The 20,115-nt window shown below is 33.6% G+C and overlaps 1 protein-coding gene and 1 long non-coding RNA gene across 2 annotated transcripts in view; one reads left to right on the top strand and one right to left on the bottom strand.

Moving 5' to 3' along the window:
- Positions 1-20,115, top strand: part of LOC145291939 (uncharacterized) — a 140,074-nt gene that overhangs the window by 94,468 nt on the left and 25,491 nt on the right. The window lies entirely within an intron of this gene.
- On the bottom strand, positions 17,940-20,102 carry LOC145292346 (galactoside alpha-(1,2)-fucosyltransferase 2-like). The gene has a single exon (XM_080138676.1). It carries the CDS (start codon positions 20,042-20,044, stop codon positions 18,980-18,982), a length of 1,065 nt encoding a protein of 354 aa, XP_079994802.1. The 5' UTR covers positions 20,045-20,102; the 3' UTR covers positions 17,940-18,979.

Below are 20,115 nucleotides of genomic sequence, written 5' to 3'. Positions count from 1 at the left end.
ATGAATAATAATAATAATAATAATAATAAATAATCATAATAATAAATAATAATAATAATAAATAATAATAATAATAATAATAAATAATAATAATAATAAATAAATAATAATAATAATGAATAATAATAATAATAATAATAAATAAATAATAATAATGAATAATAATAATAATAATAATAATGAATAATAATAATAATAATAATAAATAATCATAATAATAAATAATAATAATAATAATAATAAATAATAATAATAAATAATAACAACAACAACAATAATAATAATAATAATAAATAATAATAATAATAATAATAAATAATCATAATAAATAATAATAATCAGAATAATAAATAATAATAATAATCATAATAATAATAATAATAATAATAATAATAATAACAATAACAATAATAATAATAATAACAATAATAATAATAATAATAATAATAAATAATAATAATAATAAATAATAATAATAATCATAATAAATAATAATAATAAATAATAATCATAATAATAATAATAATAATAACAATAATAATAATAATAATAATAAATAATCATAATAATAAATAATAATAATAATAATAAATAATAATAATAATAAATAATAATAATAATAAATAATAATAATAAATAATAACAACAACAACAATAATAATAATAATAATAATAAATAATCATAATAAATAATAATAATAATCATAATAATAAATAATAATAATAATAATAATAATAAATAATAATAATAATAATAATAATAATAATAATAATAATAATAATAATAATAATAATAATAATAATAATAAACACAAGGATAACAACCCTGATTTCATTTCATAACGTTTCCGTGAAAAGAGATGGGATTTCTTCTCGGGGGATTTCCCTCAATCTCGGTTTCAAACAAAGAACTTCATAGATCAAGGGTTTACCTAATGATATTGGTGGTACCTACAACAACAACAATAGCAATAATAATTTTAATTTCGTTTATCAACGTCTCCCTAAAAGAGATGGGATGGATTTCTAGAGAACTTCCCTCAATCCCGGCTCAAAACCAGGAGCTACAAAGAGCAAGGGTTTTCCTAAGGATGCTGGTGGTACCTATAATAGCACAGGTCTGAAGGTCGCCTAAAACATCAGGGATTCGTAGTTTTTTTTTTTTAATTGTCCTTCCAGACAACTTAATACTACTCCTAGTGTACTAACTACGACCGGCATTATTTGTGTTTTAACCTTGTGTATACGCCTACCTAGTCAGACATATATAAATTGGGGGACCAATAATACTGAACGACGAACATAATAATAATAATAATAATAATAATAATAATAATAATAATAATAATAATAATAATAATAACGAAGAAGCGTTACAGGGGATGAGGAACACCGAAGCTTCAGATCTACATGTTCTACACCCCCCCCATCATGCATCTCTCCATTGTTTCACCACCGCCCCCCCCCAAGAAAAAGTGATAACAAAGAGCCGAGAAGGGTCAAGGAGGATGAAAAGACCGAGGAGGAAGCACTGGCCAGACCTCCGCCGGACAAGTGCGTAGAGAACTGGGATCTTGGGGAGGCTTGGTGCCACTCAAATTCCAGTATAAACCAATGGCCACTGCCAGCGAGAAATCAATGGTAAGAGGCTGTTGCGATGATGCAAATTTATTTGCAAATGCTATCGTAGGAGGAGGAGAGAGCTGGACGTCTGAGGAGACTTGTTGTCACTCAGCTTCAAGAGAACACCACAGGTCTCCAATCAGATCGTTTGCTGACTCATGTGAAAGCTAACAGGTGAGCCAATAATAATAATAATAATAATAATAATAATAATAATAATAATAATAATAAGGATACTAATGATAATGATAACAATAATGATAATAATGATAATAATAATAATAACAATAATAATAATAATAATAATAATAATAATAATAATAATAATAATTATAATGAATTGTACCTACCCTATTTGTATATAATACACATTTAAGTGGAAGAAATTAAATTACTTATTCCGTGTTTGCATCGCATAGAGAAATCACAAGTCCGGTATGAGTCCTTTTATTTGTCAAACGCTGAACTACTCGTTGTGTCGTTATTTATTTATTTTTTAACTTTATTTTGATTTTAAATACTACACAATTATGTATGGTATTCGTGATTGTCAATTTTGATCGCATTATTAGCGATGTAAACAATGTTTTTTTTTATATGCAACGAGTAATGTTTGGAAAAAGAAATCATACGAAGGAATTTGATTAACACTATTTATATATTTACGATCATTCCACGGTGAAACGAAGATGTAGATCAGTGATTTTTTTAAACTAATGCGTTTCATATGAAACCATTATTACGTACTTGCCTGTTATGCTGAAATTTGTATCGATTGAAAAGAAAATACGGAAAATAATCCATTAGAAAAATAATTACAAGTAAAAATAGAATGTATCGAACAATCGAGTTTTATCATACCTTTTAATATGGAAGAGTTGTGCGACTAATTCAGTATAACAAATTGACTTATCTCCCTTGATTTAAATTTACTTAATTAAGGGCCTGTTATTTTTATACCATAATATGTTAGAACGTAATTGCGGATGGGTGTTCTGTTAACACATCTAGCATCTCTTCTACTGGATCATTTTCGTAATTCTTTGAATTTATACTAATTTCGACATAACACGTAATAATGTGTTCACCTGAAATGCGGTGTTTTAAAAGATCATTAATCTACACGTACTGATTATAGATATGAATGACCCAAATCTTACGGCGCTACTCTCTTGGATATACGAAGTTGAAGGAGATAACTTATCTTTTAACAAAACCTGCAAAAAACTCAGAGAGAGACGAAGAATTTTATAGGTAGTTTTTTTTTTTTTTTAACAAAAACCAACAAAACAAAAACGGGTTACAAAAACGAATATACAAAAAAAAAAAATAAGTGTTACAAAAGACGAGATAAGTTACTCTTCTACCTACCTGGTTAGGTTAGTTTGTGTTTTAATATATTTTAAAGCATTTCACGGTCCAAACGAAACTGAATGTCGATTCTCTTTAGTAAAAACGAAAAAGAATCATAGCTGCCATGAGCATTGAAGAATGCTTAATAATCGCTCAAAAATCGAAACTTAAGCAAAATATTGGTAGAAGTATATTCAATGAATGTCACTAAGTATACGAAAATGTAATGTTCTACCAGTATCGTTTCAAAAAACTGACCGACTTCATCTTAGATGGTTAATTTTAAGACAACATGCACACACACACACACACACACACGCACACACATATACATATATATATATATATATATATATATATATATATATATATATATATATATATACTAGCTGGATACCCGGCGTTGCTCGGTCGTACAATACGTTTAAACATGATATTTTAACTTATGAAGATTGCGTATGTATTATTATAGAATCAATCCTCTATTGAAGAGTATATATTACGAGGAATAATTTGCCGGTGGAATTATTCGCAAAAAAAAAAAATAATAATTAAAATAATAATAATAATAATGTCTTTTTCCGTCTTTTTTTTATAATAATAAAATAATAATGTCTTTTTTCCGTCTTTTTTTTTTTTTACAATATCAAATTTTTTTTTTTTACATGGGGATCATCCCTCATCAAGGCCCGGAAGCCACTCGGGGATAAGGGTTATTTTGTATACAATAATCAATGGGATAATATTGTAGTAATAGTTGGTATTGTAGATTTGATAAAGTGTCTTACTTAAGGGGGCGATTAATCAGGAATTTGTTTATGTTGGACTTGAAGACATCCAAGTTGTAGCCAGGTGGGAAACAGACAAACGGAAGAGAGTTCCACAGGCGTGCACTTCTCAGAAAAAAAACTATGTTCATGGAATCCACGTTTTGATTTAGGCACAGATAAAGAGTGGGGGAAATTAATGACAGTGGTTTTAGCTAGATGGGTGTTTATCATGAAGGATTGGTGAGGGGGGACCAGAGATTGGAGCTCGGACGAGCACTTGCCATGGAAATAACGATAAAACAAAGACAAACTCGCAACGTCTCTTCTGTGGGAGAGAGGTTTCAGGGAAGAGAGAGAGAGAGAGAGCATCCCCCACTAAGCCACGGTCTATTTTGTACTTTGTCAAGGCAGGATAGGCTGTTTTTCTTTTGAAGCTCCAGTCCAGATGTGGCAGCAGTACTCCATCTTTGGACGTACTTGGCTTTTATAGAGATAGAGAATTGCATCAGTATTGAGATATCTTCTGGAGCGGTAGAAGGATCCCACCATTTTCCCGGTGGTCCGAGCAACAGACTTGATATACATGTTCCATTTCAGATCAGGAGTAAAGGTCAAGCCCAGGAACTTGTCAAAACATGAAGCCTCCCCAATACGACAGCCATCCATTTCAATTGATGCTAGATAAGTAACAGAGTGTTGATGATGTAAAGTTACAAGCTTGGGTTTAGATGCATTAAAAGTAACCAGCCATCTCTTCCCCCACTGAACGACACGCTCAAGATCAGAAGAGAGGGAATCAGAGAGAGCTTTGTCATTTACAGCCTTTGATGTGTTGCCGTAGATGGTCGTGTCATCAGCATAGATGTCAATGAATGATTTAAGTATAGGTTTTGGGAGATCATTGATGAAAATCAGGAAGAGAGTTGGGCCCGGGATGGACTCCTGGGGGGCTCCAGCATTAATACTGTGCGCTTCTGATTGCTGCCCATCAACCACTACTCTTATGAATCTATCAGAGAGAAATGACTTAATTATTGAGAAAACATTTCCAGTTATACCGTAGCTGGAAATCTTGTGAAGTAGGCCATTATGCCAAACCTTATCGAAGGCCTTTGATATGTCAAGAGCAATTGCTCTAGAAAGGAAAACTTTGCCAAGAGATTCACTAATCCTATGGGATATAACTTTTAGCAAATCAGCTGTAGATCTAGCAGAACGGGAACCATATTGCATGTCACTAAGGAGGTTATTTCTGCTGAGGTGGTTGACTATTTCTTTAGTTAATATGGATTCCAGTAACTTACTCATGACACACAAGAGACTTATTGGTCTGTACTGAGAGGGAGATGACTTATCACCTGAGTTCTTAAATACAGGACATACGTACGAGGTTTTCCAGGGTATTGGAAAGCACTTTTTCTTAAGGCAATGCTTAAACAGTTTTGTAAGTATGGGGGCAAGTTCTGATCGAAGCTTTTTCAACACTATAATTGGGATGCCGTCAGGGCCAGTTGCTTTACTGGAATCAAGGTTCTTGATTAGCTTGGCGACCTCGTGCACAGATATTTGTATGTTTGTATGTTGGATAGTGTGTTGTCTGTTGTAGGGGAAAATACGGGGAGTTGATGACCTTCGTCGCATAGGGTAGAGTTAGCTGCAAAGTTCTTGGTAAATAGTTTGGCCTTGTCTGATGCTGACGAGATGACCTCAGGTCCATTGTTGATGGTTGGTATAGAATGCACGCATCTGTTCGGGATCCTGTTTGCTATTTGCCAAAACTGGTGGGAACCCAGCCGCTGCTCAGCTAGTTTGGATTTGTCAGACTGAGCATATAGCTCTCTTGCATTTTTATTACTCTTTTACAGTGGTTGCTGGCAGTCCTGAAGGCAGCTTTAGTCTCAGTACATCTATTACGTTGGTAGCTATGGAAAAAGTGATTTCTTTGCGCAATGGCAGCAGCACATTCTGGGGAGAACCATAGCTGGCTGTTAGGTTTTTGTTGGAATTTTTTGGATGGTATAAATCGTCTATACCTACAATTAACCATTCGTTCAAGTCTGACACTAGAGAGGATAATCCTTTTAAACATGGAATGGAGAGGTAGATCAGATATGAATGTACAGAAGCTATTCCAGTCAGCCATAGAGTATCGATATAGAGTACGGTGGAAAGGTACATCTGAAGACTTATTGTATATCATTTTTATCTTAACTGATACAACTGTATGATCGGAGGATCCCAGGGGAGATAGAACAGAACAAGAGCATAGCTCAGGGGAAGCTGTGAGAAAAAGGTCTAGAAGGCTTGCATACTGACCAGTAGTATCGGACACAGGGGTGGGTTCGTGATCAATCTCTATCTATCTCATATATATATATATATATATATATATATTTATCATGCATATATATACTTGATAAATGGGTACCTCACAAATTGAACGACAACCAAAAAGAAACGCCGGTTTCATCCATTACATTTAATGCAGGCGAACCGATTACGACGGAAAATTACTGTCAACAAATGGGTGTAATCCATCAGAACCTTAGACAACAACCAGCATTAGCCAACAGAAAAGGCCCAAATCACCTTCCCGACAATGCCCGACCCAGCAGAAGTTGAAAGAATTTGGCTATGGAGCTCTGCACCATCCGCTATACTCTCTAGACCTGGCACCTACCAACTACCACTTTTTCAAGCATTTCGACAGCTTTCTGCGTGTGAAATACTTCAAAAACCTTAAAATTCCACGAGAACAGAAGATTTTTAACGTTACTAGCAAAAACATACGTTTTTTGTGCGAGCAAAAGTTTGTTGATTCTGATGGTGTTTATTTTAATTAATAAGTTTTTGTTTGATCCGTTATATGTTCATCTGAATTTAAAAGTTAAAAACTGCAAAAACTTCTTGTCAACCTGATACGTTTACCAACATTTCGTCTTTATTTCACTGACTTCCTGTGACTGATTGATTAAATATTGTACGTCTATTTCTTCTTCAAATCAAACATATATTTATATACATATATATATACATATATACATATATATATATACATATATATATATATATATATACATATATATATATATATATATATATATACATACAACAGTTCAGTCCTGCGTTGCTCGGGCTCTATATAGTGTTCATAACTATGTGCATATGTATATATATATATATATTGAGAAGTGAAAAACGAATTACCATTAGCATATAAGCGACGCTCTTTGTGTAAACAAATCGAGCGGAGGTATTTCGGACGATATCAAAACATCGTTAAACTCACTACTCGTTCAAGCAGCCGCCAATAGCATAATGGTTAGAAGCCTTGACTGCCGTATAAACGGTCGGGTTTCAATCCTGGCTTGAGGTAGTTGCCTGTCTAGCCGCACTGATGAGCTGTGAAACAGCGAAACAGTACTGTATGTGGATGACTATATATATATATATATATATATATATATATATATATATATATATATATATATATATATATATTAAAAGTTTGCCTTAAGTCCAGGAAACCTACATCTAAAATTTCAAGTGTTTAGACCCAAAACTGGCGGAAGAGTTTGATAGAGTCTGCAAAGGTCAACTATTTCAACTTTGACCTCTTCGCAGCCAAATTTTCGTCCAAAAACTGATTTAAAATCTTGCTGCATGTCTGAATAAGCTTTATGTAAAATTCCAAATGTTTAGACAAAATTGGCTGAATAACATGCTAGAGACAGCAAAAGTCAAATCTTTTGAACTTTGACCCCTTGGTAGCAAAAATTTCGGCCAAAAACCGATTAAAACGATTGTCCTATGTCTGAATACACTTTATGTAAGATTTCAAGTGTTTAGACTAAATATTGGCTAAGTAATTTGGTAGAGACCGCAGAGGTCAATTTTATTTTTACCCCAATTTTTACCCTTTAACATTTACTTTTGGGGCTCAAATAAAAGTAAAAAAAAGTTGATCCATGTCCAAGTAATCTGCATCTAAAATTTCAAGTGTTGAGAATCAAAATTGACGGAGGAGTTTGGTAGAGTTTCCAAAAGTCAAATCATTGAAATTTGATCTCTTGACAGCCAAATTTCTGGTCGAAAGCCGATTAAAAAGAATTTTCCAGTTCTTAATACCCCTTATGTCAAATCTCGAGTCTGTAGACTGAAAATTGACAGAGTAGTTTGGTAGGGAAATGTACACACACAAACAAACACACAGAGAAAATTTCACTTATATATATATATATATATAAGTGGAATTGTCTGCGTGTGACTGTGTGTCTGTGTGTGTACATTTCCCTACAAATCTAATATATATATATATATATATATATATATATATATATATATATATATATATATATAGAGAGAGAGAGAGAGAGAGAGAGAGATAGAGAGAGAGAGAGAGAAGAGGAGTAGAAAGTAAATATTCGGCTTACTTATACAACCGCGAAAGTCTCTAAATCTCGCTTCCCTTATTTTGTCCTTTATTTCTCACATTCTGTTTCTGAAAAAGAGAGAACAAGTGTTCTTTTCTGGATCAAGACTTATTCCATCTAACAGTTAGCATTGACAAGTTTTTGACATTGAAGTATTGGGTTGGTGCAAAAATAATATCATTTTTTGATTTCAACTTCAAGTCAAAAAACGACATTATTTTTGCACCAACCTAATAGTATTTTTTAAATACTTACATCAAGAGGCATCATTTCTTTGTGTGGAGTGATTTCTATTAAAAAAAAAAGTGTACATGCTTTACTGTATATAAAGAGAGAAAACGCTAATAGCTAGATGTGTATACCGGATTGTTGTAAGGAATATTCAAACTAGCGAAACGAGTTGAAATTGCAGTTGTATATTTATCTATGTTATATCGCCGCTATTCTTTTCAAATATTTTAATTCTGTGGAGGATCGACGCGAACGGATACCCCACGATATTACAAGTTCTAAACCAGAAGTTAGGGTTGGGGCTTCTGTTCGATGAATTGTCTGGTACCCCAGCCAGGATTGGCAAATATTACAAGAGGTGGCCAAAATGTGTGTAAAACAATTTTCCAGTTTCAAAGGATCGGGATTAAGTTGAATTAGATATAAATTAATCAATTTATCAATACATTAATACATATCTTACACATGAGTATTACAAGTCATGCAATCTGCTCATCTAGATATTAATAGAGCAGATAACGGTTAGCAATATTAACATTTTTTCTTTTTTAAAAATGGCGGCGTGAAACATTACACAGAATTTTTTTTTTATTCTATTATTTTTGGTGGGCGTAAACACTATCAACATACAAAAATAAAAAGTACAACAGACGCCCATACCTTCAAGAACAAATTAAAAGGAAACTTTTCTTGATCTAAGTCACGAAAAGCACAAACAGAATGCTCAAACAAACCGATACTGTTTTAGACTGAACAAAAGTAGCTCTCCCCTAACAAGAACAGTGTCTGGCCACAAACCAAGAAACCAAAATCAGGCTAGTCCTAAAGTGATGACACGCTTTTCAACCAACCCATTCGTAAATGTTTTTGCAACTGCAGGCGATTTTTCACCGGACACGAAAACTTCAGCTACACTGCAAAAGGTACCAGTCGCAACTCTATTTTTCATAGTATTGGAGCATTATTTACCGAGAGTTAACGTCACTTAAAGATATTACGTGCAACAAATAATAGCATTTTTATTCTATTATTTTTTTTTATTCTATTATTTTTGGTGGATGTAGACACTATCAACATAAAATTAAGTAAGCTTGTATTCATATATTTACAGATTTAAAATATCTCTCCGTTTTTTTTTTCTTCTCCAAATTTTAATTCCGTATATTAAACTTATTAGCAGTTGTTTTGTGGGATATACATTTAGCTCCTAAGTATTTTTTCGCTATCCAACGAAACACGTGTAAGACGCAATATAATGAAAATTGAGGCGTTTGTTTAAAGCAACAAAATAAAAAAAAATTAATAAAAATTTATGAAGATGAATTGATTCCATTTTGTTGGCATTTGTAATAATAACTTATGGTGATAGTTACGCAAAGAGCTTAACGTGCTATTTTTATATATTTTGTTCCAGTTTAATTCAAGTGTTATAATATATTTTGTTTATTAAATTATTACGTGAAAGTAACACCCTTCCCGATGTTATGAATGGCTTTTGAATTAATAACGTTATTATTTTAAAATAGTACCTCTCTTCATAAGTATACTAATGGTATACATGCTCTGTGGTGGTAATAGAGCTGCAATGAGCTTTATATTTGCGCAATTCGAAATATAATTTATGGAACATATATCTCAAGAGTATATATACTTTCATAATCCTAACAATATATATATGTGTGTGTGTGTGTGTGTGTGTGTGTGTGTGTGTGTGTGTGTGTGTGTGTGTGTGTGTGTGTGTGTGTAGTTTTTTGGCCGCCTGTAGCTTCCTCGGACTTTTACAGAAAAAAACAGAAAGATGCGGTAATAAAAAATAAAACGCATATTTGTAGAGCAAATATGCGTTTTATTTTTTATTACCGCATCTTTCTGTTTTTTTCTATAAAAGTCTGAGGAAGCTACAGACGGCCAAAAAAACGACCGGGTAGCTGAAAAAATAATATAACTTAACAGAAAATACGGTAATAAAAATAAAACGTATATATATATATATATATATATATATATATATATATATATATATATATATATATATATACATATAATGGACTCTCCATGTCGGTTTCGACGTATGAAGTCCACCACAACAACTAAGTTGTTCGAAAATCCACACAGATGATTTGTTTATGGCGATGAAGGCGTTGTGTAAAACCAACCACACTGATTGTTATTACTGCTAATCTTTGTCGGCGCAGATGATTACCACAAAACAGAGCATGCAGTTAACCTCAGATTTTACATCAGAATTTACCTTCTCCTAGATGAATGTCTTAACGAAGACTGAGAGGGGGGGCATCGCTCCCAGTAAATTAATGCTCCCCCAGATATTAACCTAGAATTTTATACGATTCAGCGCGCTACATACAGCGCCTAGCCTTCAGAAATGGTCACCCATCTGGTACTGGCTGAGCACATCGTTGATTAATTTAGGTGATCTGGCAAGAACCGTTGTATCACACCTATATACACATATGTGTTTTTTTTTGTTTTTTCTTTACAAATGCATCACAAATTATCAAGGTCAACAGGCCTATCGAGGATAAGGGTTAAAGAGTGTACAGTAGAAATTAGACAATATAGTAACCGTTAGTAATGGAGATTCGGTAAATTTGTTAACTTATATGGAACGGCTCATCAAAAACTTGTTTACATTAGACTTGAGGACAACCTATTGTAGTCAGCTGGAAAGCAGGAAAACGGAAGACAATTCCCTGGGCGTGCAGTTCCAAGAAAGAAGCTTTGTGCATGGAATCTACGTTTAGGTTTAGGCACAGATAACGAGTGGGGGAAATTATTGATAGTTTTCTGCTAAACGGGTGTTTCTTGTGACAGTTTGGCGAGGGGGGACCATAGATTGGATCTCAGTCGAGCACTTGCCATGAAAATAACGATAAAGCAGAGACAAACTCGCAACATCTCTTCTGTGAGATAGAGGGTGCAGGGAAGAGAAAAGAGAAAAGGACATCTCTTACGAGGCTATGAAGTCTATTTTGAACTCTATTAAGGAAAGACAAGTCCTTTCTGGCAGCTCCTGCCCAGATGTGGCAACAGTACTCCATACTTGGACGTACCTGGCTCTCATATAGATAGAGAGTTGCATAAGCAGCGAGATATCTACTGGATCGAGAGAAGGGTCCCGTCATTTTTCCAGCGGTCTTGGCAACGGATTTAATGTGTTTTCCATTTCAGATCAGGAGTAAAGGTAAAGCCCAGAAGCTTGTCAAAACATGAGGTCTCCCCAAGACGAAAGCCATTCATTTCAATTGATGCCATATCGGGATCAGAGCGTTGATGATGTAAAGATAAAAGATTTAGATGCATTAAAAGTAACAAGCCATCTCTTTCCCATTGTACGACTTGCTCAAGATTAGAGGAGAGAGAATCGGAGAAAACTTGGTCGTTTAAAGTCTTAGATGTGCTACCATAGATAGTAGTGTCATCAGCATAAATGTTTACGAAAGATGTAAGAATGTGATTTGCAAGATCATTAATGTAGATCAGGAAGAGAGTTAGGCCCAGGTTGGACACCTGAGGGATTCTAGCATGAATACTGTGAGCTTCTGATTTCTGCCCATCAACCACTACTCTTATGAATCTATCAGAGAGAAATTATTTAATAATTGAGAAGACATTTCCAGTTATACCGTAGCTGGAGATTTTGTGAAGAGTGTATTTGTGTGCACCTTCATGAGGGAAGAGACGAACTCAATTCAATGAGGCAGTTGCCTGTCTAGCCGCACTGCTGAGCCGTGATACAGCGAAACAGTACTGTATGTGGATGACTATATATATATATACATACATATATATAACTACTTAATTTACTCACATAAATTAATATACGAAAGTATAGATTTATGCGTAAGCTTTAAGTATTTACTTCAAAAGTGCTCAATACGTAGGTAGAGCTAGTTAGTAAGTTATAAAATGTATATGGCGATTAAGCTACACTGAATATTACGCGTTTCATCCACAAAATTTGCGCATAAGCCTGAAGAATCCTAAAGTGGATGAAACGCGGAATATTCAGTGTAGCTTAATCGCCATATACATTTTATAACTTACTATATATATATATATATATATATATATATATATATATATATATATATATGTGTGTGTGTGTGTGTGTGTGTATATATATATATGTATATATATGCATATATATATATATATTGTTATTACATGCGGCAGTACAACTCTTACAACGGTCCAGTTTATTGAACAACAAATGTTAACCAAACGCTTCCGTGTACACAACTTGAACAATTCCGTTGATACCACCCGATATGATCCCGAACAACGGAGTTGACAGGACCTGACAAACTTCCTCATTCAATCTCGAGCAACGTCGGGTCTCCCCTCTAATATATATATATATATATATATATATATATATATATATATATATATATATATGACCAACCAGTTAATAAAGTATGTTAAAAAACACTTTGAAATGAGTTAAAAACATATTTGATTTGAAAAGGAAACACTAGATAAATGGATAGTCCTTAATCCGCGGAGTTTCGAAGAAATACTTTCCTTTTCATCAGAAGGTAGGAATTAGCATATATATATATATATATATATATATATATATATATATATATATATATATATATACACTCAAACTGTTTGCTTCTTATAGCTGATTCTACTCAAACCGTTTGCTTCTTATAGCTGATTCTATTTTTATATATAATTATTTATCACGGTCCTAATAACAAATAATCTCATGTTTCTCTGCTAAACATAGGTAAAAGGGTGAAGTTAATGAACTACATTTTTTAGCTTTCCATTCGACTAAAGATGTTTTGTTCGCTCTGATTCACTTCCATTAGTGTACTGAAAGTGAGGATACTATTTTTTTTATTTAAATAGCTGTACCCGGCCATGCGTTGATGTGATTCAGTTTTGTTAAAGCAAGTATTTTGTATCACACGCACACACACACACACACACACACGCACACACGCACAAACGCACACACAAACACGACTGTAATAATCTAAGCATGTAATGAACTTGACGCCGTACAAAAAAAATAAAGTGTCTCTTAGTGAAGCCGTGTTTTAATTTTAGTAACTGTTCGTTTATTTATAAGAATTGAATTCGGAATATGAGAATTTTCAGCGCGCAGCCAATCGAAATGTACGGACTTTGACAAGGGAACTGTTATTATTCATAGATCGAAAATCGGAAATATTATGTTATGTCTATATGTCTATGAGCCAATTACAATAGGTGTAATCAGAGTATTCGTGGAAAATGTAGAATTGGTCCCGTTGACTACTGGTAGTAGTGTTGGGACTAAATCATTAGGGGGAAAAGTAGGAAGTCCTTTGTCTTAAGATGGTGCGATTGTAATTGTGTTGCTCGTCGCATTTTATTATCACGACTGAATGTGTCTAAAATGATGTTCTAAAGCTACATATGATATTGGTTATTAGGCTAGAATCATTAAATGTTTATGTGGCATTTGTTGCTGAAAACCTACGATAATTTGATCCAAAAGGGTATTTCTGTGGTCATTTTATAATATAGGAGAGGAAATACTGGCTTGAATAAAAATGCAAAAGTCAAGTATTATACTTAAATTGTGCTCTAAACAGAAGTATTCTATTTCGAACGGGCCTCCGTCATATCAAAGAACCTTGGTATTACTGGTTGTGCAGTAATAATGTCTTGAGTTTTAGTTTAAAATAAAAAAGTTAAGTATCATGGTGAAATTGTGCTTTAAACAGAAATATTCTCTTCGAACGCGTCCCTATGATATCAAAGAACCTACTGTTGATTTTATACATTCGGCTTTTCGGCTTGTGTGGTAATAAAACTTCTCAAATGCACTTGTGATGTTAGTATTTGTAAGATGCTAACTTTTGTCAAAATCGCCTCTTCCTTCTTTCATTGGATCATTTCGATTATCGATACCAATACTTATCGAAGATATCCAGATACAAAATCAATCTAAGAGCAATGCCAGCTATATAATGTACTTTCGTGAGAAATTTTATAAAAATTGGCCCAGCCGTTTTCGAATCCATAGGGAGAAAACTCATAGACACACAGACACACAAATTCCTGATATATATATATATATATATATATATATATATATATATATATATATATATATATACAAGGAACAAACCGTATTATGTGTTCATCAACGTTTCGTCTTTATTTCGAGGAAGTCTCGAAATAAAGACGAAACGTTGATGAACACATAATCTTATGACCTTCCATACTTAACGAGTATGATTTTCATAACGCGTGCAGTGCAACAGTGACAATATCGATTCGCTCACTTTAGGCATCCGTTTTCATACACGAGTTTGTTTATACATAAATGCATTGTAAATTTTAAAACAATAAAAACACGTTTATATCATACCTAAATCGTCATATGTCTCGCTCACATGTGTCACCTTCCGTGGTTGAGATCAATTATTTAAAACATTTGACGTACATGACAACAAAGAAGATATTTCGTTGAATTGGAAGAAGAGGTGACTCGGAGTAAGTTGCATTACGCGTATATTTTATTGCAGAAAATAATAAATAACATATAGTTTCACTGTTTGAATTTGTTGTTAGTATTATGAAAACAAAATATATCACTTCATAAAATATTTATTTATTTTAGAAAAATACAATATATTTTATCTGAGATGGTTTACTGCGGACGTTAAGTCGCCAATAAGTCAATCGAATGAAGTACAAAGATTATTATTTTAATAATAATTTATTTTTAACAAATTATAAGCAATATCTATTTTTTTCATCTATATTGTTTCTCCAAATCAGCTTCATATAAAATAAAACCTTCGAAGTTTGTTGGAGAGGTATAAATTAATCTTTGGTAAGTTTTTTAGTGGTTATCCGATATTCAATAAGACACGAGTAAGAAGTACTGCATAAAAATAGATACAAGCTTGTGTGTGTGAATCAAATAAATTTTCTGGTTTTAGAATGATATTTAATGATATATATATATATATATATATATATATATATATATATATATATATATATATATAGCAACACATCCATGATATATGTGTGTGTGTGTGTGTGACAAAATAAGTTTACACATAGATATTACGACCTTCCATACTTAAGATGTATGATTTTCATAACGCGTGCAGTGCAACTCTACAACACCGTCTTGCTCACTCTAGGCTTCTGTTGTTTATATATATATATATATATATATATATATATATATATATATATATATATATACGAGTTTTTTTTATAGATAAACGCGATGTAAATGTTAAACAATAAACACGTTTATATCATAACTATATTGACAACTGTTTCGTTTAATATGAGCCATCTTACATAGTTGAGATCAATTATTTAAACAATCGACATAAATTCCAGCGAACAGCTACTACAATAAAAATAAACATAGCTGTTGCTCTTGACATGTCATGATTAAAGAGAAGATATTTCGGTGAATTAGAAGAATAGGTGACTCAGAATAATTCGCATTAGACTTATATCTTTATTACAGAAAATAATAAATGAAACATTGTTTCACTTTTTTAATTTGTTGTTAGTATAATATATCACTTCATGAAATATTTATTTATTTTAGAAAAATAGAATATATTTTTATCTGGGACAGTTTACTGCAGACGTTGTGTCGCCAATGAGTCAAACGAGCTGGAATATATGTAATAAATGAACAAATCCGACAATTCTAAAGAACGCGTGTCATTATTGCTATCATTATTAACAGAAATGACTGAAACTATGTGTAAGAGAGAGGATTCATTCAAAAAATTTTTTAACTATAGCATATCATAATCAGATAACATTACATGAGTCGGAAAACAACTTATTACACAAGTTCATTTTTGTTCAATAATTTAAGACATCTTTTAATTTGAAACAATTTTAGCTAATCATTACAATGACGGAACGATACCATAATTCAGTAAAACCTAACAGGAAAATGTGATTTAAATAAAAAGAAAATAAAAGGTAGATGTTACAGATTTTAAAATAACCACGTAAAATTATATGAGGACAAATTCATTCAAGAACTTATGCATGAAATTATAATAGTTCAGCCACTGGATGTGCAACGATTTATTCTTCTTGTTATGCGCTGTGTTTGTTTCGTCTTCAGAGTGTAATGATCGAACTCCTACACCCTTCTACTGCATCCAAGGGCGATAACGCCATTGTCAGTCCAAGGGAAATAACTCTATTTTTAGGTTGATTCTAACATCACTCCGTTTAAGTGAGCACGCGTTGGGTAAACTTTGAGGTTCTTTACTCGAGCGGGATTGCACTTTGGCCAAGTCTTGTAATTTACGTTTGTTTGCATGGGAGGTGATGGAAATGGAATCTCGGATGTGTCCATTACTGATTCGAACAGAATCGTTGGCATGCTGTCAACTAGGTTTCCTCCATGGTATTAAAGACGTATTTGGTGTTTCTGCCTTACTCAGAATTGGACCCCGACTTTAAAATCATAGAGAAATTGTACCCTTGTTTGGCAAATAATGCCAGGTACCCAATTTTCCTAGCCACATCTGTAGTTCCGAAAAAACACTGGAAGGAAAGTATTGTGACAGACCATTTGGTGTTATTCGATAAGAAAAGAAGGAAAGTATTGTGACAGACATTCGATATGTAAAATCTTATCTGTTTTCCCTTTTCTCTTGTTTTGAGTAATGCTGGTTTAAATATGTGAACAAATCATCCAGCTTGTCCATTAGGTTGAGGATGATAGTGCGATGACTGTACGTACGTTATGCGATTTACAGAATTGTTGGGATTATTCGGACGTGAATCCTGATCCGTTGTCCGAGACTAAAGTTTCGGACTAGCCGTGTTGACTAAATACTGCGCACTGTTATTGTAGACTGAGTGTTAGTCCGTCACGTTGGAAAAATTTCTAGCCATTTTGAATAGGCATCCACAACCACAAGGAAACTAACATCATAGATCGAACCGATAAATTTTACGTGTATTCTGGACCATGCCTAGCGGGAATCCACAATCCGATGTGGATTCTTCTGCGCTTCGATATTCTGGATACAACGTTTGACAGTGTTTCGATATCTGTGAATATTTTAGGCCAAAAACCACACTACGGGCTAATGATTTAATTCTAAATTGACTGAACTAAGTGAGAACAACACAATTTGAAAACATCACACAACCATTAATGACAGGAAAAGAGTCACTACGGCGTTTTAACTGTTTGAGGTTAGGGGGCCATGAATGTTGGAGAAATCTACACACTTTTTGTATTATTGGATTTTTTGTACTCCATTTTTTATGTCAATCCTTGCCACGAGGATCGTCCGGGTACAATCTGTAAGCTTGCATTGAAAATCTTCATCGACGCTGATGGCAGCGATGACCGTATCGTCATTTGGAACTGGCTGCGTTCTGATTATTCGTCATAAGGCATCAGTCTGGATAAATTCTATTGTTCAGCGGTACTGTATGATAAATTATATCCCAGTAGAATGTGTGTGTATTAAGCCAGCGTTCTTACATTTAAACAAAAACTGTTAAAGATAACAGAAAACTTCTATTTAATTATCCTTTTTAATTTTTTTGAATTATTTTGATGATTTTTTTGTGTGTGTAGATCAAAAGAATTAATATATATCCAATGTGTAGTTCAAAATTAACCGCGGTGGTGCTTTCTGTCTACTCAAGAAGACATCCTCAGGATGGATGTGTAAATATTATTGCGGGGAGGGCTGGTAGGTATGTTATAGTAGGAACGGTTAAAGCGTGTGAGACTGCGAGTGTTCAATGTGGGAAGTGAAATTTTCTGTGTGTGTGTGTGTGTGTGTGTGTGTGTGTGTGTGTGTGTGTGTGTGTGTGTCTGTCTGTCTGTCTGTCTCTGTGTGTACATTTCTCTATTAAATTACTCTGTGAGTTTTCCGTCTACAGACTCGGGATTTGACATAACAGGTATTGAGATTTGGGAAAATCTTTGTAATAAGGTTTTGGCCAGAAATTTGGCTGTCAATGGGCCAAAGTTCAATGATTTAACTTTTGAAAACTCTACCAAACTCCTCCGACAATTTCGGGTGTAAACACTGTAAATTTAAGATGTAGTTTCCTTGGACATTGATCAAAGTTTATAATTTGATTTGAGCCCAAAAGAATTGTGAGTCAAAATTGGGGTCAAAGTTTTTAAAAATTGACCTCTCAGTCAATGTTTGGTCTAAACATTTGAAATTTTACATAAAGGGTATTCAGACATGAAGTTGGCTTTTAATTCAGATTTTGGACGAAAATATGCCTACCAAGAGGTCAAAGTTGAACGAGTTAACCTTTGCAGACTCTACCAAACGTATCTTCCAAAATTCGAAGTGTGAGCGCATTCTTTTGAGACACCCTATATATATGTAGGTTTGCGTGTGTGTGTGTGTGTGTGTGTGTGTGTGTGTGTGTTCGTGTGTGTATGCTATTTAGTTTGTATAACGTTATATCTATAATTAATTATTCAATGAATGTATTAAAAAATCCATGGTATTTTGTCGAAAACAATAATGTTTTTCCCCCTTTTCGTGATATCATTTATAATGTTACCCTGGTCCAATTTGGGAGGAAATAATCGCTGTAGTCTTTGCTATATTGAGTTCTAATTACGGATCCCTCTTTTGCTGGCGGGAAATAATAAGTGACCAACCCTTTCGATAACCAGCCTGACCACCAACTGTAAGTTCCTACAGAGGTAATCGTATGGTTACATGATGCGATGATGGCCATGTCGACTTCCGCACTGTTGCCCTCAACAAAATAAGTATTTTCAGTTTGAAGATTGCCTTTGCACCATTTTATGTCATTCGAGCAGACGATAAATAAAACATTTTTATATAAACTCCGAAACATATTTTGAGTTCGATTAAAATATTCCCGAGGGGCGACTTTGTAGCCGTTTGGATGGTTGACTATATCTCCACGTCGGACGTGGATAGAAACAAACGTCCAAGATCGGTTCTTATTGTTCTCATTTTCCAAATGTCTCTTGTATATGTCTCGGATAACTTGATCGGCTTTGTTTTGGATTGGATCCTGAAACTTGAACTGACGACGTACCTCATCTGTGACATTCTCAAAGTACTTGTACGACTGTAGATATCCCTCCAAAGCTGTGTTTTTATTGTTGTCAAAATGCATAACTTCCTTGTCAAACGCGCAGATCCGAATTTCCCTTTTTGTTCTCACATTCTTGCACATGGAAGTATTATTTAAAACCCGGCTACCAAGATGCAAATGGAATATATTGACAAGACGTTGTTTTGAAGGAACAATTACCTCCATGCCCTTTGAGCGGGCAATCCCATACGTTGAGGCGTATTGAAACATTAAATTACCTAAGCGACCTATTATTGGTCTTAAACACATAAAATGCTTCGGTTTCTTAGTTGAGTCGGGACGAACGGTAGTCATTTTAACAATTTTATATGATATCGACGACAGTTCTCTTGTCCGTGGCGTTGTCGCATTTATCATTGCAGTTGTCCTTTTATTATCTGTTGTTATTTTTTGTTTAAAATTAATTCTTGGCGTTGTTGCATTTTGTTTATCTCCCTTTAACCAGTTTTTGTAAAACGTCATATCCCAAGTTGCGCCTCTCATTAATGTTGCGCGTATTCTGCTGATCAAGTGGGATCCGATGACATTTGTTCCGCTCAGGATACCGATGCTTC

The sequence above is a fragment of the Euprymna scolopes genome, chromosome 13 (assembly GCF_053919585.1).
Source record: "Euprymna scolopes isolate OS-2025 chromosome 13, ASM5391958v1, whole genome shotgun sequence".
NCBI classification, from domain to species: Eukaryota; Metazoa; Mollusca; class Cephalopoda; order Sepiida; family Sepiolidae; genus Euprymna; species Euprymna scolopes.
The sequence above is the reverse complement of the archived record's forward strand: the minus strand, read 5'-3'. Positions and strand labels throughout refer to the sequence as shown.